General features: G+C 38.7%; 1 protein-coding gene across 1 annotated transcript in view; it reads left to right on the top strand.

The window, feature by feature from the left end:
- The first annotated feature begins 18,944 nt into the window (after positions 1–18,944).
- The window catches only part of tok (tolloid-like protein 1 tolkin), a 111,915-nt gene continuing 104,175 nt past the window's right edge, over positions 18,945–26,684 (top strand). The window contains exons 1-3 of the mRNA XM_071584283.1: positions 18,945–18,961; positions 19,078–19,284; positions 24,294–24,472. Coding sequence (XP_071440384.1) covers positions 18,945–18,961; positions 19,078–19,284; positions 24,294–24,472 — 403 coding nt within the window. The remainder of the gene's footprint in view (positions 18,962–19,077; positions 19,285–24,293; positions 24,473–26,684) is intronic.

Consider the following 26,684-nt stretch of genomic DNA (forward strand, 5'->3'; position numbering starts at 1 on the left):
GGAGAAAGCCTTGAAAGTTTTCCCATTGTTTTAGAAACATCAACAGTGCTTACGTGTGGTGACGCCTCAGGAACAGCTCATTACTTTTTTATTAATTAAAGGGATTATGCAAGCGACATCAATTTAAAATATCAATCATTACATGCTATGCACTTATTATTTTTGGGGCATAACAATATACTTATAATCTGTTTACTGTTCAAATTTGAGTGACTTAGTCGAAATATTAAGGATCAGACTCAAATGAACGTTTTATAGAGGTGACACCTGGTCATCGAGGGAAGAATATGAGCACATGGGTGAGGAGACGAAGAAAAAGTATAGAAAAATAGTCCTGACAAGGCAAAATATGAAGTTTTATATATGAAAGGCCAAGACAGGAAGTTGTTAGGGAAAAGTCGTTATTGCCAGAAAAAGTGTAGAGGAAGGAAGGGAGAAGACTGTGTATGTAGGCAGTATGAAGACTGGCAGAAGATACGACAAAATTATCAAAGAAATAATTAGGACAAGAAAAATCAAATTCTGGTATATGTGGAAGTCAATAGTTGATATGTACCGTGAAAACTACATTTAATACATACAATGGTTGCACGGAATGAATAACTGGCATCTAAGGCATAGATTGCAAGAAAAACAACTAAGAAAGGATTTCCCGCTTTATGTTGAATGACTCAGGCTCACTCAGACGGCGATGTGTCCGCTCCAACTAACTGTGGTCGATATTAAACTCGCACATAAGTGGGTGTGATGCAAGTAAAAGTTTAGCTTCGTGTCAGCATTGATTACTGACAAAGTGTAAATGGTTTCCTTGTTGACTAACCTAAAATGATTCATACTGACTCCTCTGTATGAAAATTATATGAACATGATGTCAGTTTACTGTCATATCGCACAGTATGCTTACCTTCCCATGTTCCTCACTTTCTGAACTCGCCCGCTCCTCACCCTCCTCCCATTCCATTCCTGTGAACCCTACCGAGACCGCATCTCACCCCATCTATCTCCTCAATTCAAGTCTCACACGTTTCTGATTTCTCCCGTCCCTTCACTCTTGTTACTGTCTTTAATTTTAACACATTACTCTCCGCAGGATTCCACCCGGTGATCCCCAAGCCCGTTTAGCAATATCACAGTCCCATCAATAAATGGCATTATGCTTTATTAGAGGTACGCTTGATGAGATGGTTTATCTCTTCATTCCCTCTCACGACAGGCCAGTGTGACTTTTTCTCGTTCTATTCCAGTCAACAAGCAACCTCGAGGGTCGAATGCGTTCCTCCTTCCCTTAAAGATTAAATAACACGAGAGGAAGTGCATTTCAGTTTCATTCTAGTTCCAGTCGTGAACATTAATTGTTATTAATATCGCAAATAAATCATTCGTAATTAACTGACGTGATTTTGAAATTCTCTTTTTCATTCACTGCTTTTTGTCCTATCTGAAATTTGGGGAGGATATTCAGTCTGCAAAACAAATTTTCTCAGGTGCTGTAGACCCCTAAGAAATAGTTGGTTCGCAGTGGTAGAATTTTTGTCTTAATTTATGCAATGTATATCAAATTGTTTTTCAAAATGTTTTCATAGCTTAGTTGTTTCTTTTCAATTTTTTTTACTATTTATCTTATACATTTTAATTGTCCTCCTACTGCGCTTTACAGTAGGAAAATTTGTATCATGCAATGATTTCAACTCTGCAAGCATTGGAAAATCCAATGGTGCTGCTTAGGTCCAGGTTTATATATTGCACAGCAATTCTTCATTTTACTGAAAATCCTGCTGAGATACAGTCGACTTTTAAGGCAAATATTTGTTCATTTATAGTTTCAGAATGGATTGGTAATGCAAGAGAATAATGTTAAAACAAAACTTTGTTACTCCAAATGAAAAATACGCTTTCTTGCGAGCCACGGTGCAGCATCTTCAGGAAAAAAAGCAATATTCAAACAGGTGTGTGAGTACATATATACATATACATACACACACGTACATATATATATATATATATATATATATATATATATATATATATATATATATATATATTTACATATACTTATATATATATACATATACGTATATATATATATATATATATATATATATATATATATACGTATATATATATATGAATATATATATATATATATATATATATATACTCATATATACAGAAACAGATATAAGGAAAAGGGATAGGAACACATATAAAGGACGAACACAATAAAGGTGGGGAAGGCGGAATCGAACGGATCACAAGAGTAAAAATATTTCCTTGACCGGGACTCGAACCTCGGATCTTTCCATTTGCCGGGCGGATGCTCTTAACCACTTGAGCTATCGAGGAAACGTACTTTACCATGAGATCCGTGGGTCTAATATGTCGCCAAGCGCCCCGATTCTTTAGCCAAGAGATGGCGTCAGGGGACTGTTTCACCCACCAAAGGAGAAATAGACAATACACAAGAGGAAAGGACAGTGGTTTAGAATTCATACAACATCATACAGGTAAGGAACAGTGCGTTTCGTGGCACGCATAGCCAGAAGAAAGAGATGAGCCACATTGGCCAAATACACATTCAAACACGAAATCCCGCCAAACGGCGAATAAATACTCATATATACAGAAACAGATATAAGGAAAAGGGATAGGAACACATATAAAGGACGAACACAATAGAGGTGGGGAAGGCGGAATCGAACGGATCACAAGAGTGTTTATATGTGTTCCTATCCCTTTTCCTTATATCTGTTTCTGTATATATGAGTATTTATTCGCCGTTTGGCGGGATTTCGTGTTTGAATGTGTATTTGGCCAATGTGGCTCATCTCTTTCTTCTGGCTATGCGTGCCACGAAACGCAGTTCCTTTCCTGTATGATGTTGTATGAATTCTAAACCACTGACTTTTCCTCTTGTGTGTGGTGTATTTATCCTTTGGTGGGTGAAACAGCCCCCTGACGCCATCTCTTGGCTAAAGAATCGGGGCGCTTGGCGACATATTAGACCCACGGATCTCAGGGTAAAGTATGTTTCCTCGATAGCTCAAGTGGTTAAGAGCATCCGCCCGGCAAGTGGAAAGATCCGAGGTTGGAGTCCCGGTCAAGGAATTATTTTTACTCTTGTGATCCGTTCGATTCCGCCTTCCCCGCCTTTATTGTGTTCGTCCTTTATATGTGTTCCTATCCCTTTTCCTTATATCTGTTTCTGTATATATGAGTATTTATTCGCCGTTTGGCGGGATTTCGTGTTTGAATGTATATATATATATATATATATATATATATATATATATATATATATATATATATATACATATATATAATGGTGTATATATATATATATATATATATATATATATATATATATATACACCATTACACACATATATGTGTGTGTGATATAACTTCGTTGGTTAACAAAGTTTCGTTTGAAACTATTCATCATTGAATACAAGATTAAATGGTTAATTCGTTTTCTCTAATCTTGATAGAATTTACGCAGTAGCCTAGTATAATCCTATATTCAGGGTATACTAATCACGAATGCAACAATGACATACCTTAATTTATGCAACATGAGCACGAGAAGTAAACGATAAAAAGAAATAAATTTGATTTTTTAATTTTCTGGTGAAGTTCCTTTTGATTTATCTGGTGCACGCTCCTTCAAGGACCCACTTTTTGTCAGGGAAGTCTTTTTTAGACCATGCGACATCCACCGAAACTTGTTTTGCATGCATTCAAATTTCCATCACCATTAACCGCGGAGGGACAGAAAGAAAAATTGGAGATAACCTGATGGGCACACAATGCGAATTCAGGAATAGGAGTGGCTTCACTCTGGGAAATTAAGTGAAATTTTTGTAGGTTTCATAGCGGTTAACCGTAAAATCGAGACAGTGCATTTTTACACTATAAATCAGGGATACCAGGGGTAAAATATGATGAAGAGGGAATTACTATGATCGAAGAAGATACGATTACAAACGAGAAAGCTGTGCGTGAAGGTGTTTGTGTTCTTTGTGGTGTGTGAGGGACGTGATTCATGGCGAAGTTCGACCAGAGTAGAAGAGAAAATTCGGAATTTGATGGAGATGGATTCTGACGATGAAATTGGTAGATAAAGTAAAAAACATTGGGCTAGAAAGGGAAAAATATAATATAAAGCACGATAAAGAAACTAATGCAATGGATTGGGCGTTTTCTAAGGCATAACGTGTTTGCCAGGAGCAGATTGGGATGGAAAGTAGAAGGGAAGGCGTCACGAGGAAGAGAGATGGACGTATGCTTAGGCCAAGTGAAAAAGTATGTGATACGAAAGATTCCTTAACGCTTTAAATGATTTACATTGGCTATGGTAGAGCGAAAATTTGCAGTCAATCTATCATCGGATTTAGATAATAACGAATGTAACACACAAGTTATGATCTTCCAGATTTCAAAAGTTTCCCGGAGACAAATCGTTATTAAAATACTCGAATAAATTTGATTACGGAGTTGGTCGGGTGACTATTGCTTACCAGGCATTGTTTTCATTTAATTGGTTGAAATTCCTTTTACCCAACCGTCGCATAAAATACCTAAGTTATCAAATGTCTATAAACCTACACATATCTATATTTTACATATAGCTCATAATTGTTTGTTTGCCGACCTAACTAACATAACTGGAACGTCCGTGTAAAATAATAGTACGCATAATTTGACCTTCATGCAATTGGTATTGAAGAAAGTTTATTTTTCAGCCATCTTCCGTTTGAGGAGGTTATTACTAGCAATGCTGTCTCAGTGTAATTGAAAACATAAGAAAGAATACGACAATATTCTAAGTTGTATTAACCAGCTTTATTCATTCTCAAGTCTTAGGAGAATATAAAATGTATTCTCACACCATCGAAGCTTGACCACATGAAGGCACTACCTGGTTAAAATGTCCGATTACTTCTTTTTCCTATAGCTCATGGTAAAAATGTCAAATATTCATGAAATATTTGCCGGCACCGGCGTTGACGGCAGTAGTATGCCGGTATCTTTCTCCGCACGGATATCTGCGCACTTTTGTAGTCAGTTGAACCTTACAAATTTTCGGGACGAAGTAACATTCGACTTGTATTTCTCGAGGCCCCTCCGAAAACAGCACCTTAGCCTTTGCCGTAGATTTTCCGTTGAGAACCTTTCATATTCCGTACCCTTCACCCTACCCACTCCTCCAGGCTGCTTATTGAAAACCTTCCCTCGTCGTCCTCAGACGCTCTTTCATCTCACGGCAAGCTAAAAAAAAATCACCTCTCATTCCTTCTTCAGCCAATCTTTTTCAGCCCTTTCCGCAAGGGAAAAAAATCTTTCGCCCTTTTTAATGCGAGCGCCTAAAGATTCTCTTTCACCCCTCCCTTCTGCCCTCTGACCCTCTCTCTCTCTCTCACTCCCCCCCGGCTTCATGCCGGCGGTACACTCCAACCCCTCACCTCCTCGATTTCCGAAAAAAACGCCCGGCCCACCCACGGACCAAGCTCGTATTTCCTTTGGTTTCCTTTCCTAAACATCAATTCCAACTCCGCCAATTCTCATCACCATACTCTCTCACGGTCAGATTTCCACCATCATGAGCGGATGCCTAAATCTAAAAGCGGTCGCTCAATCAATCGGAGAAGAATTTTCAATGCATGTGTAGTTGTAGTCTCAGTACATGTGAGTGTTGAAGGGCAAAATATAATTTTCATGCAGTTAATACCCTGCTTTAAAGGTCTCGATGCTCCTTAAAAACCACGATTGTGGCCAAATACGTCAGAACAATTGGGAAGTAAATTTTTAAAAATTGAAATAGCAGTCGACATCACTCAAACGATTAGGAAGATTTGAATTCGCAAATCAATCGTGCATGCATTTTTTAAGCATCAATATCTGTGCCCAATAAATTGTGTGAATAAGTCATGAGAAAATGAAATAAGAAAATTTTAGGGATAAAGCTTAGCCATTCATATCATTTTGCACGCTAGCATATATCATCAATGAAAGTCGCCCATTTTTCTGTAGATTAAAGAACACATGAGCAATAAAACTGCACCCTTATGAACAGTAAACCCCAAGTAAAATAAATTCTAGAGACAATTAAATTCTATGGGATATCAATATTTTTCGACTATTTTGTGTAATAATAATATGTGAAGAATTGCTCAATCTTGTGATCCTCCATTGGAAATGCCTTGGTGCTTTTGGTCCCGGCTATGAAAATCACAATGTTTGACTATATCCTTGTTTCATTTTTTGACTTCCTGCGACCTTGATACAAATGAATCACACCCGTGTCGAAATTCAAACACGCTAACTTGGGAGCACGGGTTGCTATGTCACTGAATTAATTCCTTCACTGGTCGGAATATCGCGGTCGCCATGCCCATTTTGCCCTATCTCGAGGCTCAAGTATGTAGAGACTTAGCACAGCAGTACTGGCTACTTCGGTGCCTGTGTATTTCAGCATACTTTTTTAAATTTTTGCTGTAATAAAGAATTTGAATGCGACTAAAACATTTCATTCTACCACCCTTTGCAAAGCATTGGCTTTTCATTTTTTTATAGATGTGTCCTCCAAATTATTACCTTATTGAAATATTCATCTTTAAATGTATTTTTATCTTTAATGACTTAACTTAATTAAAAGACAATAACTTTGTATTCGCCGTTCATCGCGCATTGTATGTGGCATAACTTTTGTGTTTGGAAGCAATAATCGAGAGGAATGTGATTTATTTTCATTTGCCAATGTCGTCCACCTCCATGTACCATCCATAAAATCCTTGAAACTCCATAACAAATGTAAATCATATAGCCTGCTGGCAAAAGAGGGAAATGAGCACAAATAATATTTAATGGCAAGTATTTCAACTTTCGTGAATGCCCTGAACTTCTTAAGCGGTCCAGTTACGTGCGTGATAAATTTTTGACGGGAACCGGGATAAATGAATAGCCTCAAGTATGGGGAACGGGTAAATAATTTTCTTTACCTTCACTGTGTCATTTTGTAATGATGAATCAAATAATGATACATAAAGGTCATTCAAGAAGAATAGTAACTCGATCGCGGTTTAGGATAATTATCGGAGTCAAATATTTATGTGGGAAAAACTATTAATATATAATAGAAGCGTTCGCATAGGTCTTAAAAAGTTCTATAGATTGTATTAACTTATTAATTTATTATTTAATAGGTTGTTAATTTATTTTCCATTAGTTTAAAATAACTTCAATGAAATTTAATTATAGTAATGCCCTAACATTATTTTTTACCTCTATCTTTTAATTTCTTCTATTTCCGATCACTATCATGTAGCCCGTTCCCTCAGTAGTACATCAGTAGCCAGCTAGTCTCAACTAATGTTTACCCCTGTTATAGCAATAAATGGAATTTGCATTATAATTAAGTCACTGCAAAAATATACATTCATTATTTTATTATAATTAAATCATAAAATAGTTGAAAGGGTCATTCTACATCCGTTATACGAATATTTAATGTATATACGTATATACTTGACGTACGTAATATGATTTACGGACGTAACTCTATGCCTGCCAAAATTTAAAATTTCAATGTAACTGAAGAATTCTGACGACTTTTAAAGAAAAAAAAGAGTCCACATTAAAATTTTGTGCCGAATTACTTCATTAAACCGATTGCGAAGTTTCTTGCAAAATCCGAGTCCGAGTGTCATTCATATTCATAAAGTGTCTTGCTGGGTTTATCTGTGATGGAGTAAGCGCCATGCTTGGGAATGCTAATGGCTTTGCTGCACTGCTGAAAAAGCTTTTTTCCAATTCACTTGCATGGCATTGCAGAAAACATAAGCTTGGACAACCGGTTATTGTCACCGTACCAGGCTATTGTTAAGTCATTTAAAGAATGTACCAAATATCTGCTCGAAGATTTGACATTTTATTCGATGGATTTTATAGAAAGGACACATTTGTGTAGATTCCGTCTATCTGTGAATCTCTCCTGACAATTTCATAATTTTTAGAACTGGCATTTTTATTTAATACTTTTTCAAATTCGAATGGAATCGCTAAAAATATCGCACGTGAATAGAGAACGGGTTAAATATTCTAGAATCGCAAGTGGACACTCTTAGAAAGAGTTGGTTCTTAATTTTATCTACATGGATATCACAGTACTTTCAAGGACTTCAATTCATCTATTCAAGATACAAATAATACGATTTGTGGTGAGTTTTCTCTTTGAGTTGGGTCTATGAGAAGTCAGGAAAAAGGGTGGTACTTACGTCAAAATAAATATTAATGCTAAGTAAAAATATAATTTCCAATAGAGGTGTCAATGCAATGATCCTCACATTCCAATGTTATCTGAATCTCGACGGCGAAATCTAATTTCGATTGTTTGAAACGGAATGATCCAGAACTTAGAGTTATCCCCATTACTACTCCCGATAGTGATTTTATGTTGATAGTGACCAATTTTTGTCAAGTGATCTCACAACTCTGAAAACCAAGAATAGGAGGTATAAAATTGGAGGCCTGGCATTAGCTGGTAAAGGGCATCATGAGATTTTCTTTTGAAATCCATAGGCACCTCAGATCTTTTCACTTAACTTAAATTATTATTTAAACTAATGATTAATAACTTCAGAACGGTGATCAGTTTATATCAGAATTAGTGCAAACATTATTACTCAATCCATAATCTTAAATACACAGAAATCCTGTAGATAATAACAAGATTCCTTCCTCCGTTTTTGAATTTAGCGTAACTGTGCATTAGGAGCTGCTCAGTTCCCGATATAAAAACTCCCCTCCCCTTCTCCCTTCACTAACTCTCGTCTAGTTCTTTAGTCATTCTTCTTCCGCACGCTCCGGCAATTGTATAGAGATAACCTCTTCCCGTATGCTAAATGCTTGGTAGATATGTTCGGGAAAGGAAGTTAAGACGCGTTTAGAGAGGGCTCTTCACCCACCTTTAAGTTATTCCACAGTTAAAACCGAGTGACTGACCCGTTCATTGTCACTCTCTTATGAAGTTGGAGATAGCTTAGTCTCTTTGGTTATAATTTACAAACTTCAACACAAAAGTAAGGTTTTTCTCTGTAAAATCATTAATTTTAAAGTATGTAGTATGATATTGAAGAGTTTAGCACGAAGAAAACAGTGAAATACCTCGTGCAAAGGAAATAGTAAACAATTTTTTCATAGTGTCATTTTAGAATTTCACCATAGATATTGTATCATGAGAGCTTTCTAGATTTATTTTATTATATTTTTTGCCCGCCGGCATTTCTTGTGCCTGAAATTCCTCGCTACATAACAGTGGAATGGTTTTAATTTATTAGACCACGGCCAATTTTAATTCGCATTACTCTCTAGTTGTTAAATTCTTTCCGATGACATTTATATTTATTTTTTTTAAACTTTGTAATTTATTGATGACAAAGATTTTTCTTTTCTATCTTTTAAATATCAGCTGCGTTTACTATTAACAGATATCTGAGTTTCCATCAAAACCTGAAACATCTGAATATCGGATTATCTGAATTATTTCTTATTTGGTAATCGAGTCGTAATTTTCAAAGTATTTTGAACAGTTTGGCTGTTGAAAAAATACGATTTTAATGCGCTTACCAACGTGTTCCCTATACTGAAGCACAACATCTACCCTCCCCTACCCATTCCCTTTTCCTTCACACGCAAAATCATTTCTTCCTTCCTTCTCCCCTCTTCTTCACACACATATAACCCTTCCTTCTTCCTCGCTATGTAACATACACCCTATCCCTCCCATGCCTCTGCCCGCTTTGAAATTGCCTTGCCGGAGTGCTCGCTCGTTTCCCTAATCCCTCCCATTCGAATTCCCTTAATCTCATAGCCCTCTGCCCTCTCCGCAAGATCCTTTTAATCCCACTACGCGCCATCCCTCTCGCCGCGCTCTCATCCCTGTTCCCCACCCTCCCCCCCTTAAACCCCACCTGCCCTGCTTCCCGTGGTTCATGTGCCCCCTCGCAGTCCAGCGGGCAGCCCATCGCTTCAGGCCACGGGGCGGAGACGCACCCGCGGTCATAAAACTCCACCTCCTCGCACGGGATTGTGTTCTGCTTTCCGTCTAGAAACCCTTCCTCCTCTCCTCTTCCGCAACAACACTCTCATCGCCCTCCACCGGCTTGCTAGTAATCCTACCGCTTAGCTAATCACGGAAATTTTGGAAATCGCGACTTCCTAGCTCCATAACCGTTAACGCTCTTGCTTTCGATCTCGCAATTTGCATTAAATCTCGTCCCTCGTTCCCGTCCCTCCCCATCTTCCAAAAAAGCTAACCGGTAGTCTTGAAGCAAAATTGTATTTTTTTGTTTCAAATTTGTGCACGATTATTTATTTACTTCTGGGGTACGTTAAATTAGGGTAACGATTTTTTTTTGCCGAGCGTTACCGTAAATGGCCAGGGTGGAACTTAAGCAATGGCCGGTTCCTTAATTGTTTGTGCTGTAAAAATAGCTATCTGCTCACAAACGGGTCAAGAAATAACATATTAGAGTCGTTGATTAGTTGATGCTTGCCACGAATATTTACAGTTGGACCTATATATAAATATGTAAATATATCAAATAGGCCTTGAGGTGGTTCACTTTACGGTCAAAATATTAGCATGCATTATGTAGGATACCTTATATACATGCAGAAAAATGTGAGCTTGTATTCTGTACGTATTTTTTAAGTTATTAGCAATAAAATGTCTGTTAAATTACAATTAAACCAATGTATATATATAAAACAAAGTCGTAAATCGTGTTAGTTACACCATTTATAACTCGAGAACGGCTGCACCGATTTCAATGATGTTTGAATTTTTCGATACGACTCAGCCCAGAATAGCAGAATAACCATTAAAATATCATAAATGTATCGTATCGTTTCGTCAATTTTAATGATTAGTAGACTGGTTACAGGCGTCACCTCGTGGAAGCGATTCATTTCATAAAATAAATACTTGGTTATATACATTTTTTATTAAACACGACTCGGGTTTCGACTTACAAAGTCATCATCAGGTAAAGTACAGGGTTCGTCCGGAAAATAAGTGTACTGATTTTTTCCCGCCGCTCCAGGCGCGCCCAGCACCACTCTGACGGGCTACGATTGGAGGGGGGTATGTTGGCAAGCGACGCTGAAAAAGGCAGTCGGCTCTGAGCTGTGGTGTAGTGAGGAGCTCTATTAACGCGAACCTCCACGCTCGACCCACGTCACGGAACGCGATGCCGAAGTTTTTGGAGCAGCGTTATTCCATCAAATCTTGCAGTAAAGCTTGGGAAATCGTCTACCGAAACTGTCGGTATGATTAACCAGGCTTACGGGGAGTCAGCCATGTCCAGAAACATGATCTTTCGGTGGCACAAGATGTTCGTGGAGGGCAGAGAAGAGGTCGACGACGAACCACGGCCTGGACGCCCATCAACGACACTCACCGACGAAAATGTGCGAAAGGTTCGCGATGTACTGAACTCTGATCGTTGTCTTAGTGTTCGGATGATAGCAGAGCAGTGTAATGTGCCAAAAACAATAGTGCACGAGATTATTAGGCACCAATTACAGATGCGAAAAATTTTTGCAAAGTTGGTGCCGAAAGTGCTCAGTGATGATCGAAGACTCAATCGTTTGGAAATCGCGACACAACTTGCGGATCACTGCAAAAATGATCCACATTTTTTAGAGAACGTTGTTTCGGGTGACGAGACGTGGATCTTTGAGTACGACCCGGAGTCGAAGAGACAAAGTGCGGAGTGGCACACCCCATCATCACCCCGTCAAAAGAAAGCTCGCATGAGCAAATCTCGGATCAAGGCGATGCTCATTGTCTTTTTTGACAAAAGGGGAGTCGTCCACTACGAATTTGTACCTGAACGACAAACTGTAAATGCTGCATTTTACGTCCAAGTGCTCGACAGGCTTCGAAAACGAGTCGCCCGCGTCCGGCCAGCGATCAAAAACATCTGGCGGCTGCATCACGACAATGCGCCGTCTCACACCGCGCTTGTCGTGTCGGACTTCTTGGCCAAGCACGGCGTGGCAACACTGCCGCACCCGCCCTACAGCCCGGACTTGGCACCACCGGACTTCTTTCTGTTCCCGAAGATAAAGAGGAGTTTAAAAGGAACGCGATATGGGACTTTGGACGCCGTAAAAGAGGCCGTGACGACGTGCCTTCGAGAGGTTCCCGATGATGCCTTCGTGGGAGCGTTCCAGGAATGGGAACGCCGCTGGAACAAGTGTATCGACTCACAAGGGTCCTATTTTGAGGAATATTAGCTTAAGTTATGTAAAAGTGTAATACATTTTTTTTTCCTGAGCTCAGTACACTTATTTTCCGGACGAACCCTGTACAGTGCGTTCTACTGACGCGTTCTACTGATACTCTTGGCCGTATTTATACAGTTCATCCGAAGAAGAATGAATGCTACATGCGACATATTACATCGAATGTATATGTAAGTTTCATCTCGATATTGAGGTAGATAGGAGATGCATAACCAGGCTGTTGATTAAAGACATGTGTTACGTGCGGCAGTTGGTGAAGCGCCAGATCGTGGAATGAACGTTGCTTTTAATCGAGAATTGGAACGTGAACTTGAATATGATCGACATGAATTAGACCAATCAGTTCAAACGAATGTACCCTGCTGAATCCCCAACAGAAGGAAGTGTATGATACATTAATGTAGGCAATTGATGATGGAAATAGTGGCTTATTTTTCCTCGATGGCCCTGGTGGGACTAGGTAGACATTCTTCATATTATTGCTTTTGGCCACTGTTCGCGCGAGATCGGACATTGCGGTAGCAGTTGCTTCTTCTGGCACAGCGGCCACATTGTCGGAAGGCTGCCGCACGGCTCATTCGGCGTTTAAATCCACAAAATTCTGAACAAGTGACATGTAACATTCGAAACAGTCCGCAATGGCCAAAAGGCAATTGTTGGCTATTGGTAATGGCCGTATTCCTGTCGACGAATTGAGTGAATTTATTCGATTTCCTCGGAAGTTTTGCATTTCGTTTCATCGAAAGATGAGCTCATCAACAAAGTGTTCTCATACACCATTGATGACCACAAAAATAAAAAATGGTTGAGTGAGCGAGCAATTTTGGCGGCTAAGAACAAAGATATGTATACTTAAACTTCGTAATTCAGGATGAACTCGTTGGTACTCTGCATTCATTCAAATCTATTGACTGTGTAACAAACGAAGATGAAGTCACCAACTATCCATCTGAATTTCTCAACTTCCTGGATGCGCCTGGCTTATCACTGCACAATTAACAGCTGCAGGCTGGCTCGGTGGTCATGATCCTTCGAAACTAAACCAACCTAATGTATGCAATGGAACGCGTTTGGTGATTAAAAAAACTGATGATTAATGTGATTCACGTGACTAAACTCGAAGGAAAATTCAAAGATGAGGAAGCTCTCACTGCGAGGATTCCCATGATCCCGACCGATATCTCCTTTGATTTTAAAGGAGTTCAATTTCCAATTTTTGTTGCATTCGCGATGACGATTAACAAATCACAAGGCCAATCGTTGAGTGTTTGTGGTCTGAATCTAGAAAACCCATGTCTTTCTCATGGTCATGTGTGGCATGTTCACGTGTTGGTAAACCATCCGCTTTATTGGTTCTTGCGCCTGATGACAAAACAAAAAATGTTATGTATTAGAGGGTGCTTGACTCAAGAGAATAAACCCGAATGTATAAAATAAATGGAGTAAATAAATAAACTGCCTTTCTGACAAGGCATTATTATACTTAAATTTGTTGTTTTATTGATTTTTCTCCTTATATTATGATAACAAGTGAAATATGATTAAAATCGGTACAGCCGTTTTTGATTTATAAATGGTGTGACTAAACTGTTCATTGATTGTTAGGTGGTACGAAGCTCGCCGGGTCAGCTATTATATTATAAGACCTCAAATTGAAAAGGCATTCATGCAAAGTGCACAGCCTGCATAATGCTGGCTTACGCTGCGCATAAGTAACATATGTTATCTCAATATATTATTCACAAATCCGATTCATCTTGCTTGGTATATTTCTCCTTATCTCCGTTATATGTGCCCAAAACTATTATAATTCCTAACAATACCTAGGTAAGCTATTTGCCAAACTTTAATGGTGACTTCATTGCCCAAGAAAATAATTAAATTTTATTCGTTCATTTCGATATAAATTATTGTTTCAAAGGTGCTGTCTATTAGATATGTTATGTGCACATAGGTTTGAAAAATCGAATTCCAGTATTTAAAATTTTATTCATCGTTTTTGATGTCATGTAACAAAGCACACAACTTTAATCTACGTTCCGGATAGAAATCCACGTCGATGAGTTTCAGAGTGCCTTCCAGGCGTGGCAAACACGTCTATGCAAGTGTATTTATGCTGGGGGGGAATATGATGATGAATTTTAAGCATTTTTACAAGTACTATTTTAATATTGATCTACTTTTTCCAGAGAAATAAATAAAATCATGCGCATTACTTTCATAATGGACCATGTATGTTACCTTGCCATTTGTAATTAGATTTGCCTTATGCCAATTCTTGTAACCAACGGGACCAGCAAACATTATATTGCGTGTATTATATTTCATAATATGTCAGTTTTACGTACTTTTCTATCTGCCAGTTGAGAAGGCGTAATAAAATCATGAACTACCGGAGTAATGGAAAAGTCAAAAGGATTAAGATATGGCTGTGATTCCTTATCGATTGCACATTTTGCCTATTAAAAACTTGTCGTACGACTGCATTCCCTCGATCCTTCTATTAACTTTTTGACGCCCATTTCACGCTGAACGCTCATACGAACTGAATCGTGCTGGCTCAACTCGTCTTAACAACGTCATTGCGACTCAGGCTCGCTGAAACGTTGCGCGTGTTTAGAGGGTTAATAATTCCAATCCTGCGCGTAACAATCCCTTGCTTCCTGACACTGCCGTTCCTTTCCCGGCCGCTCTTGTCTATAGGACGAACTCCTTGTGATCGCAGCGTGACGCATTGCTGACATGAAGGTGACACTCCGTTGCCCCCGCCTATTCCGTGTTCACCGGCTCAGGGCTTCAGATTTTCCATCATCTCCCCAAGTCTCTCCCTCCCCGGACACTTCCTTAACATTAAGGAAAACTCGTGGGAACGCCGTTGAATTTAGTTTAATCTCTCTCCGTGAAGTCCCAGTCTGTATGCCCTTCCCTTGATCCTTGGCTAATATTTCATAAGTGCTGCTCTACAAGCCCCAAAATAACACCACCGTCTACGATCCTTGATTAAATTTTATTTTCAGCAATCTTCGACAAAGCGATGGGGTATCTATTAGCCATAGATAAATATTTGACGAGTATCAAACTTTGGGTTTGCTGTAAGATCATGGCTACTTTTGGAGGTAAGAAGTGCAACTCCTGAAATTTAGCACGAAGAATTCCGGATTAAAAAGTTACCCTCAACCGCTTATCTCATCCGATGTCATAGCAAGGAATAATTATTCTTTTTTTTTCACACAGTGAATGGATAGCTCGGAATGCATAATTTTCCTAGTCAGGGGAAATATTATGAATATATTGTATAGCATGTTCATCAAATACCAGTAACATCGGGAAAACCAAGCTACAACGACAGTACAAGTAATTCTCTTCAGTTGCTTAGGCATCTATGAGTTGATAAAGTCGTTCCAGAAAAAAGTTAAATGCCGTAAACAGCCGTAAACAATATTTTCTTTTCGTCTGCCACACGTTTTCATTCCTGGGGGATCCCCCAAGCCAACTTAATTTACATAAACATGAAACATATTGATTAAAACGGATATCTAAGAATTTTTTTTATTTATGACCCTAAAGTAGTTTTCATGCTCAATCTTTTTTGTGTATTTTCTTATCTCCAAAGATCTTGGAAAAAATTTCACGTGGTAGTAAATATTTTTACCGTGAGCTATACCTGAGCGCGATTCAAAACGGGGATCGGTGTGGTAGAAATGATATTTCCAGTATAAGTATGAACAAAATATTTTCCTCATGACTTGAATTGTCTAAGAAACTTTATTGATAAACTTAATCATGGCATAACTTCATTATTATCCCGTGGAACAACACACCATCCAATTTCCCTTAGACCTTCTTCCAACCTCCTTCACGGACGCTCAAAGTCTCTAAGATGTAGGTTTACATTAATGAATATATTTTATTTAAGTGAGCGATGAAATTGGTAGTGCTATGCTACGCATTGGGTAGCTTCCATGGAACCAGCTTATTACATTTCTCAATTCTTAGTCCACCGACTGAATGTGGTGCAGAATCCAAATACTTGCTAACCATTATATTCATAGAAAAAGTGCGTTTGCTCTAAAGGGTTTCTAATGGAGCGACAGCATCAGTTAAATGAATGTAACATTTTTTTCAGATTTAATTACCTACAACCAAACAAGCAAATAGTATGCAAGATGATGGTGACAGGGGAATTAACAACTTAAAATATTTGACAAAAAAGCCAATGGTACTATTAATTTACCAATGATGCCATTACTATTAATTTAGTATTTATTTCGCTTAACCATCCTCGAAGTACTGCCCATCTACGCACCATACCGTGACCCATATAATATCTTTTGTATCCCATTTAAATGTGCATGTTTCTCGATTGCTTGCCTGCAGTTGATTTCTACCAGCCTTAATGATATCTTAAACTTAACACTTCTGACTGAAAACGATGCAAAATAACCAAATGCAGTTATTGCTGTGGTGGGGAGACTAGTGCACTGCCTTATTGGGAGGAGCACGGTCCTGGCGGTTGTATGTTTCTAAATGATATTCCGATGCTTAGTTGGATAGGTTGGGGAAAGAGCTTAAAATTGCCATGCTTCGCCCATTGTATGAGTCATTGGGCAGTGTTATGTAACAGTGAAATAAATATATCTCTATACTCGTCAATCCTCCACTTTTCCCTTAGACCTTGTCTCACTCAAAATTGCCCCAAGACTTCTTATGGCACCTCCACCTGAAGGTCTCCTATCCTAATAATTACAGCACTTCTACGTTCATCATTAACATTTATTAAATATTAATTATTAAAGTAAATTATTTTTTTCTCGCAACATGCAAGCAAATTTCAATCCAAAAAATTATGATTTAGTTGACCAAGGTAGTGAGGTAGGTCGCGCGTCGGCCAGAAAAACCGGAGATTGTGGGACGAGACCTCGCCCCGGGCTAGGATTTTTCACTTATCATGGGACGATGGTTCTCAACTCGTTTTCTCCAGTCTCCCTTTTATTATGGCTGAGAATAGTATTCCCCATTTTCCCAGGATACATAGTGAAGCTCAAAAGGTGAATTTCGAATAATATGTGTATTGCCCTCCTATGCATATGCACAAGGAGGCCTTTCCTTTCCCTATACCGCCTATGATTTCACTGGAAGAACTGTTACCCTAAAATTCACATAGCTTGGTGAAGTGTGAGGTTGCCCTGAGGAGTCACTCGGAATCGAACCCGGACCCTCCGTTCAGTAGAACAGCGCCCACCAAAATATCGCATTGCTCAGTATACAATAACAGTCAGCAAGTATACATTATGGATGTGGCATAATAAATTAAAAACTAACTAAAATTCAACAGATTGTACATACACGTATTCTACAGGAAATCACACTTTTCTGGAAATTAGTTCCACTTGCCCCTCTAAAATTTGTACAAGGAGGGTAGTTTACCCTTTGTTGAGAAACCCTGTCCTAGGATTAGTCATTGACTTTGGTTAGGTTTTGCGTTACAACGTAAGTGGTTGAATCACTTATCAAGGCTAACTTAGATAGTAGGCTTCCCCAGCCTTATTTCTGTGGCTACGGTGGCTTTCAAGTTCGACTGAACCTTCCCCATGGGATGAAAGTTATCATTGCTCTTCGGAAACATCGTCCGAGGCCAAAGGTGGAGGAGTGAAAGTAAGCAATGCCGAGGGTTTAAACTCAAGCGATAACAACAATGACCGTTAGAGGCAGCAGTCCAAAAGAGAAAGGACCGAAAGGGGAAACGCGACGGCGAAATGAGAAATTCGCTCCTAAAGATACTCGCTGCATCTAGAGAGAAATGCTGAGCCAAAGGCATCAGCATCATTCCGGTAAGCCTCAAATATGGCGTGTTATACCATCCATAAGGGTTATGATGATTAAAACCAATCCATGTACTTTAACTTTCGGAAAGTCATGCATGATGTATCTACTGTTGTGATCACGAATTGTGTTATGAAAATGAATTCCCAAAATTGGGGTGCCTGGTTGTCATTTTACCACCTGAATGCGGTTTAGTCAACCAATAAAATGCGTCGTTTGAATTGTTCTAACTTTGTGTCATCATTCAACTGTTGCGATTTTCATTTATCTTGTAGATTAAATCGTATGTGAAGCCTTCGTACTTCCACTTGCTACCAGCCAAGGATTTCAAACAATAGTCACTCTCTCTCTTCTTTCAAAACGATTTTTATTGAAACGGTTTTTTTTAATTCCCGAAATTCATACGGTAACCGATTAAGAGAATAATAGCGACAGTAAATGCAGTTTATCAGAGAATAATAACGGTGGACAATGCCAATGCAAATATTAATGGCATTTCAGTCATAATGCTCCAGATATGGTCACACTCGAAAGGCAGCTACCTCGTACAATTGCTCGATTTTCGATATAGTAAACGAGTGGCGGTTTTGACCAAATTTTTAATGTTTGGCACGCGCTAACGCGTCCTGTGAAAGTTCTTTTGTATTGACTCCTGAGTCGCAGTAATGATACAATGCTCGCCTTGTATCCTTTCAGGAAAAGGAGCCGACACCAGGGGAGGATCTTCACAGAGGAGGAGCTCCATCTGGCTAAGGAGGCGCACCGGCGGCGTGCGGAAGCTGGGGAAGGGGGCCTGGAGGAGGACGACGTCGATGACGAGTGGGAGGAGGTGGTGGACGAGGGCTCGGAGAGCGAGGACGGGGGAAACGGGGTGCGGTGGGTGCGGCCAAGGCAGCGGCAGCGAGGGGGTGGCGGGTCTTATCGGCGGACGCGGGGGGACCGCAGGAGAGTGTCCAGGGCGGCCACGGCCCGGAAGGAGCGGGTCTGGGATTACGGGGTCATACCGTACGAGATCGACGCCAACTTCAGCGGAGCCCATAAGGCCCTGTTCAAGCAGGCCATGCGGCACTGGGAGAACCACACGTGCGTGAAGTTCGTGGAGAGAGGCGTGGACCATCCCAACTACATCGTGTTCACGGAAAGGCCGTGTGGGTGAGTTGCTTTCGGTTTTTCACCGTTTCTTTTCAGTTGAAGTCTGGTTGCTGGCAGGGCTTTCCCTTGAAGCTACTGGAGGAATTTGATCTAAACTTGGGAGTAAGAGGAATTAAGTGAGGACGCTTGTAAATTTTGTTATCACCACCGGCATGAGAGTAAGTTGTTGTTTCTGTGAGAAACTTTAAATCTTATGCCAGTACGGACCCGATGTGGTATCTTCGCAATAATTTTTGTCGTTCATTATTCATTCAAAATTCAAATACCGTCATCTAAGGCCTAAAATTCTTTATCTTTCATCTAGTACGGCATATGGCTAGGAAGCGAATTAAAAAATCTAATCAACAATTAGTTCATGATATCATATTTTTGAGCGGTGTTAAAACTCGCCGAAACATAAGATATCTAGGTACAGTGATTCCCTGTTGAATGAAGTTATCTTCAGTTGTTAACGCAAGTGTGTGCTAGTGTGGTTAAAAACTAATTAATTCTAGAGAAACACTTACAATGATATATGAATAAATATGGCAAGAATTTCCAGTTATCGGGAAACTGTATTGGCTAGTTATTCTGTAAATGGATGGGGGCTTATTTGTCCAATCCCGTAATTTTTATTGAGGTAATAACTCAACAAATTCAAACCTTCTTGTGGCCGAAGTATGCATATTATAATGTATGTAAATATTATTCAAGTTTATTGACCTTGATTGAATACGTCGGAAGGTGCTGGAGTAATCTACTATTAACCAAAATACGGTATCTTCTCCTTCAATAAGCGGAATACCGGAAATCAAACAACAGAATAGTTCAAAATACTAATATTTTTTTACCTAATGTTCCTATTTTCACCTAATATCATTTTAATATTATAAGTGTATTGTTCATGCATACACGCCCCTTTTTTGGCAAAAATAAAAATTGTAGTCCAAGTTTATCATTAATTAGTGCATTGTCAAATTACCCTAAATATTAGAACCTTTAATAAACATTGAAGGCAAAATTTTAAAAAAACTAATGCGGTCATTCATAATGTTTAAGTGAATATGTTGCTTGTTGTTATAACTCTCACGATCTGTTGAAAGGAATTATTACATTATATATATATATATATATATATATATATATATATATATATATATATATATATATTGTCAAACCCTTCAAATAAAGCACTGTGTACAATTAAATTGAAAGCTGAAAATTCTTCCTATTAATAAACAAACATTCAAAGTCTCAGTTGTATCGTCATTCGTATATATATACTCGTAATTATATCTTAATTTACGAAATGTCTATTCAATATGGTACAGTTGATGTTCCAAATGTTGAATTAAAAATTATTAAATGTTTAAGAACGCACGAGCACATATTCCAATACTGATAGAAATTTTATTGACACTGGAGAAAGTTGTTATTTTTTATATTCTGCTATTCAATTAATTTTCTATTCTTTGTTTACGGTTTGTTTGCATGAACAAAGGCTGAACAACGATACACTTTTTTCCCTCTTAACAAAAGTAAATCTGACGCCCAACACAGCATTGAGTCTTCTTCAATTCCGCTTACTTGCTTCCTCCCTTCATTCCATCCAACATCAATCAGAGGTTACGTGCTTTCTTCAAGGACATAGGGGCGTCCTTCGTCAACCTTCATCCGGCGATTCTATCTTGTAGGAAGCCCTGAACCGTTCTGGTGTTCACTACACATCTGAGGCCGCCAGGTGTGTAGTGGGTTGGATATTCGAGCACTGCATGTTTTTTTTAGATTAAAGTGTAGGTCAGCGTGTAGGTCAATTGGTGGGTCTAATAATTCTTCTCTGACATATTCTGTAGCTCTGAATGAATTGAAGTTCAGTGCTAGCAATAGTTCATTTTACACCAATCAGATAGCATCGGACGGAAAATTTTATATGGGAGTTTTTACTTATTTTACTTAATAAGTAAAACTTTTACTTACTTTATTTTACTATTGGTAGTAAATTGCCGAAGATTAAAAAACAAAGTCGCAGAATATCATCTCCTTATTCAAAGTACAGGCGCAGATATAATTATTGGGACAGAAAGCTGGTTATCCACTGATATTTTTGACGGTGAAATTTTCCCTAAATTCTCGTCCATTTACAAAATCGAACAAATGACAGAACAAATAGAATTGGGGGTGTTTTCTTTATTGCAGTCTAAAATTCTTGCGTCAGCAGGGCTGGGGCAATTCCGGGTAATGGTTTGGAAAGCGTTTGCTGCTCAATTATAAGTCCCCAATCCGAAATAATTTATGTATGCGCATGTTACAGACCGCTAGTCGATAGAGTCAATTTAATGCTAGAATCAAAACAGCAAATCAAAGGATTTTTATCCCAGCACAATGATCGCGACGTTATGATCGGTGGAGATTTCAATGTCCCATCTATTGACTGGAGCACATATAGTTTTAAAACGGGTATTAAAGACAAAGATATCTGCGAATCGCTATTGAATTCTTTTACGTTTAACTCATTGAATCAACTTGTCTCTTCACCTACTATGGGTGATAATATTCTTGATGTGTTAGCAACGAATATTCCCGAAAAAGTCTTAACTATAGAAACTGTAAAGGATATTAGTGACCACAAGGCAGTAAATGCTAAATTTTCGCTTCATGGGGTCCGAAATAAGAAGCCTAAAAATAAAATTTACTTGTTCAAAGAAAGGGAATACAATGTCCTAAATTGCGTGCTACAGAATCTATTTGCTAGTTATAAGAAAGACATTAATTACCGACGTACTGAGGATACGTGGAATCACTTCCTTGAGATCACGCGCTCAGCAGGCAACACGTTCATTCCCAGTACATTTATAAAAGATAGCCGGGAAACTTGATGGTACAACGCGGATGTTAGAATGGCATTGCGACGTCTAAGGCCATGTCACGCCAAGATGAAAAATATTAGGGGTGATATCCCTAGCGACAGAAATAATCACTTATGATTATAAGATACCTCGGGGGAATGCCAAGAATGAATTTCGGATGGCTTTAAGGGAAAAGGCTTGAAAAGGAAAAGGTTAGCGGAAAATTTGAAGAGAATCCAAAAGCATTTTGGTCATAGGTCAGAGAAGTTCAGGGAAATAAGTCAACTTTTATGTCACTCAAAAATGATAAAGGCGAACGAGTAACCAGCAGTTTGGAAAAGGCTAACTCATTAAATTCCTTCTTTCAAAGCGTCTCCACTAATATCTCACTGAATAACCCCGATAGCTTACCAAATAGTGCCAGTCAACCGATGCCCGAAATTGAAATCTCACATAATGGAAAAGAACGTTTGCTGAAAAATATTAAGCCTAATGAATCCTCCGGGCTCGATGAAATAGCCGCTCGTATATTTAAGGATCTAGCTTCGGAAATTGCGCCGTATCTAGAAATAATATTTAAGAAGTCGCTGGCAGATTACAAGGTTCCCAGAGTTTGAAAAACGGCTAACGTAACACCAATATTTAAAAATGGAGACGAGGAGGAACCGATGGTTCGATCGTGAGACACCTCGATAATCAGAAGTTATTAATGAAAAATTAGCACGGTTTCCGAAAGGGTAGATCCTGCGAGACACAACTTGCGCTTTTTGTTCATGATATTCTTATTTCGGGAGAGACCAATGTTCTGGTAGACGCGATTTTTCTAAATTTTAAGGAAGCCTTTGACAAAGTACCTCATGATAATTACTCGCAAAGCTAGAAGCACATGGCATAGATGAAAATATCTGAGGTTGGATTAAAGACATTTTGAATGGTCGGGTTCAAAGAGTAGTGATAGATGGAGTTAACTCAAATGTAGTAGAAGTTAAAATAAAAAATAAATAAATAAAACGTGTGTTTTCCTTCCTATGATTTTCCTCCCATCATTCGCCTGCACAATTTTCTCTCCTCTATCACAGCCTTTAACACCTCATCGCTAATTAAAATGCTTTGCATCCACCTTTCCTGCCTCCTTGTATTTCTGCCAGATGTCGGAAATGAGGATCTAAAATATTTGATGCAGTGTGACAGAATTAATAAAATATTGGGCACGCATTCATAAAATGCGTGCCCAATAAGTTGAACTCCGTGGCTTTCTCACCATATTAAACGAGGATTAGATGGCTGGAGGAGAAATATTTGGAACAGAAACTGGATTAATGTGCATATTGAGTAAAAAATTAGTCATGGAGAGGGGAAGATTGGTGATGTCATCATCAATCTTCAGAGTTTGCTAATCATGAAGCTAAATATCCATGCACTGATGGATATATACCATTAAATCTCAAAGGAACAATACTTGAAGTTTAGAACTCGCTCATTTAATATCAAACGGGAAAGTTGCTGGCGATTAAATAAGGATAAAATGTACCTAATGAGTACATTTTATTAGTTTTAAATAAAATCAATTTATCCAGTAAATTGAAAAACTAAAGTAACGCGGAGAAATCCTTTCCAAGGAATTTTCAATTTAGAGTTTATTTAAGTAACCATGAATTGGATGTAACATTGTGTTGGTTTTCGGCAAAGTGACGTCGCCGCTAGTATGTGCAGACGAAGTTGACTACAATGCGATATTTCAAGTTCTTAATTGTACTGCTGCTCTGAAGATTTTGCGCAACTAATTAAGCTGTGCGGATTTCAACGCATTCGACAGTCTAAACCACCCCTACCGTAATGTTTTATATGTATATTTTCAAACCTGTTGCTTCGGTACGATGAATTGGACTCAAAGCTCTTTTACTTGTAAACTTCTTATTAATCGCATTAATAATAACTTTCGTCTACCTTGGGATAACTCTGCGCCCAGAACATGAATGACAATTGATAACAGAACATGATGAACATGAAATTATACGGTTACACTATCTTTTATTTTCATGCTTCTCATATTGGCACTATTTGGCAAGGTGCCGTGCTTGCAGAATTTGTTTTTTTAACTCTTAAGACATAACACGTTCAAAGGTATGCTATATAATAGGATTAATGCATCTAAAAGAGCTGACTTTTTATTTTTCTTTTCAGGTGCTGCTCTTTTGTGGGGAAAAGAGGAAACGGTCCACAGGCCATATCAATAGGGAAAAACTGTGACAAGTTCGGTATTGTCGTGCACGAGTTGGGTCACGTGGTCGGATTTTGGCACGAGCATACGAGACCGGACCGGGACAACCACGTGCAAATAGTTCGTGAAAACATCATGGTCGGTGAGTCCTTTTGGTAAATTTTTCTACGATTACATTTTGCACGATATTAAAGCTTGGAACATTTACAAGAATGTGCGAGCATCGATGAGAATGTGACACATTTTATCTATCTCCTTTAAGGATACCTTTTTCCCTAATTTGGTATAAAAATAAATATAATATAAATGGACGCTGTTGATACAGATCCTCTATTTTTACATGCTATAAATTCTTCAGGCCAAGTCTGAAAAGTTTAGGTTGAAAATAAAGTCTCTGGAGTATATTTTCGGTGTTGCTAAGTATAACCTGAGGGCTCAACAAATTAAATTGGGAAACTGCTTTTCCCTCGTTTTTACTTTTGTGTCGGACGCATAATGTACATATTCGTCACTTCCGCCAATCATCATCGATGCATTGCAGTTTAGAATAAATTATTCATAAGTGAAATATTTAAGGAATATTAGTTTTAGAGAAATAAATGGTTTACGCGGTTACATGTAACTCATGGTTCTATTTTCAAACACTCTCTGCTTTCTACTCAAGCGTCGGTATTTTTCGTTTTACGATATCTATAAAAATGTAGTAATCAATCCGGAGTTTGGTTTTGATAGGTGCGGATAGAGCTCGCCTCGTACTAAGCCCTACACGACGTCTGAAATACACGCATCAGGAAGGGGGACGGGAGACGTTTATTTCCTTTGTGTTGCCTGCGGTTTCCCGACGATGACTTGATAACCGAAAAATCACACGGCTTGGGTGAAATAAAGTGATAATTTAAAGGGTGTGCAAATGTCGTGTTTGTAATTCGTAAGATTTATAGTGGCCACATTAGGGTCAATGTTTGCTTCCGTGACCCGCCAAGGAAGATATTTTCCGAAACCTTGCATACCGTTGGAGCAGTTTTAAGCGGTGACTTCGTAGCAATTATGTGCCATAAACTCGCGCTTCCTCTTCCATTTCCTCCTCACTTCTATCACTACGTAAACGGACACTCTTCCTTCCCAGCACCCGATATCCTTCCAAGAGAGAGGAGGAAGTGACGACTGGAGAAAGACAACTCTTTCGAAAGCCTTTGAGCACCACCACCGACCAGGCATGCAGATCTGTCCGTCGTTTGGGCAAACGTTCAGCCATTCAACATCGGGTGCTCTCGAGGCAAAGTGGATTCGTTTTCGTGTGTATGTACCTGTACATATGTTAGGAGCCGATTGCTAACGTTGGCTCAGCTCGGTATACAACTGACCATGAGCCTTGTAGGATAAGAATGAATGCGCTCTCCGTGCAAGTAAGTTTCTCATCGCCCCTTTCCTCTAGTGCGCTTTACCGGATGACATAATCGCGTGAATAGAGTGTTGATTCCTTGATGTAGTCATTGATTTCATCAGGTTGATAAGTTTCCTTCTCATTTGCCGAAGGGTTTGAATCTCGAGAGGAAAAAATTCCATAGTTGGACTTCTGAAACTTGTATTGTGTTGCGGGTCTCCCTTAAAGAAACTTGCTTTCATTGTGCAGCCCCATGGGTGCATAGATGGGTTGAAAAAGGAGAAATGTTTTTTCTCATTGGGAAGGATTTCCGTCTGTTTAACCGTTTATAGAATTGTCAGCGGTTATCGATAGAAAGGTAGGTTTTCTGCCGTTCTACTCTATTTCCATACCACCTTCATTTATTCCTAGAACTTGAACTGCGTAGTTTATTCTTAGTCTACTATCTCTATGCTTCTTACCACTCATTTTTCCTTCCTTTATCACTTATAGGAGACCGCGCATTATGTAGTATAATATGTAAAAATGTCTTCACTCTTCTGCTAATTAACATTTTGAAACTTCTTTCCTTCCCTCGTAAAAATACTTTCTGGATTTTTCTCTCCGTCCATCTCATCTAAGTTTTTCGTCTGTAGCATTACATTTCCATTCCTCCAAATCTTCTTTTTTCTACTGCTTTTATTTTATGTCTCACTACTATAGAAAAATATTTCTCATAAATGTATTAATGACCTTTTGCGAACAAGTTCGAATTGGTAACATTTAAGGTGACATTTTTCTTAGTAGAATAATGTCTTCGTCAACTAATCTCGTCAACACATAGCTAATGCATGATTCTTTGATCGCTATTGATTTAGATTCCTATGTGGTAAAATTATTCTTGCATGACAAAATGGCAATTTTTCCTGTCCTAGCACTTAATTGGCCTTACCTTCTCTCGCAACGTGTAATCTTGTTCTGATCTACGTTA

Source organism: Hetaerina americana, unplaced genomic scaffold (assembly GCF_022747635.1).
Source record: "Hetaerina americana unplaced genomic scaffold, ioHetAmer1.1.p SCAF_17, whole genome shotgun sequence".
Lineage (NCBI taxonomy): Eukaryota > Metazoa > Arthropoda > Insecta > Odonata > Calopterygidae > Hetaerina > Hetaerina americana.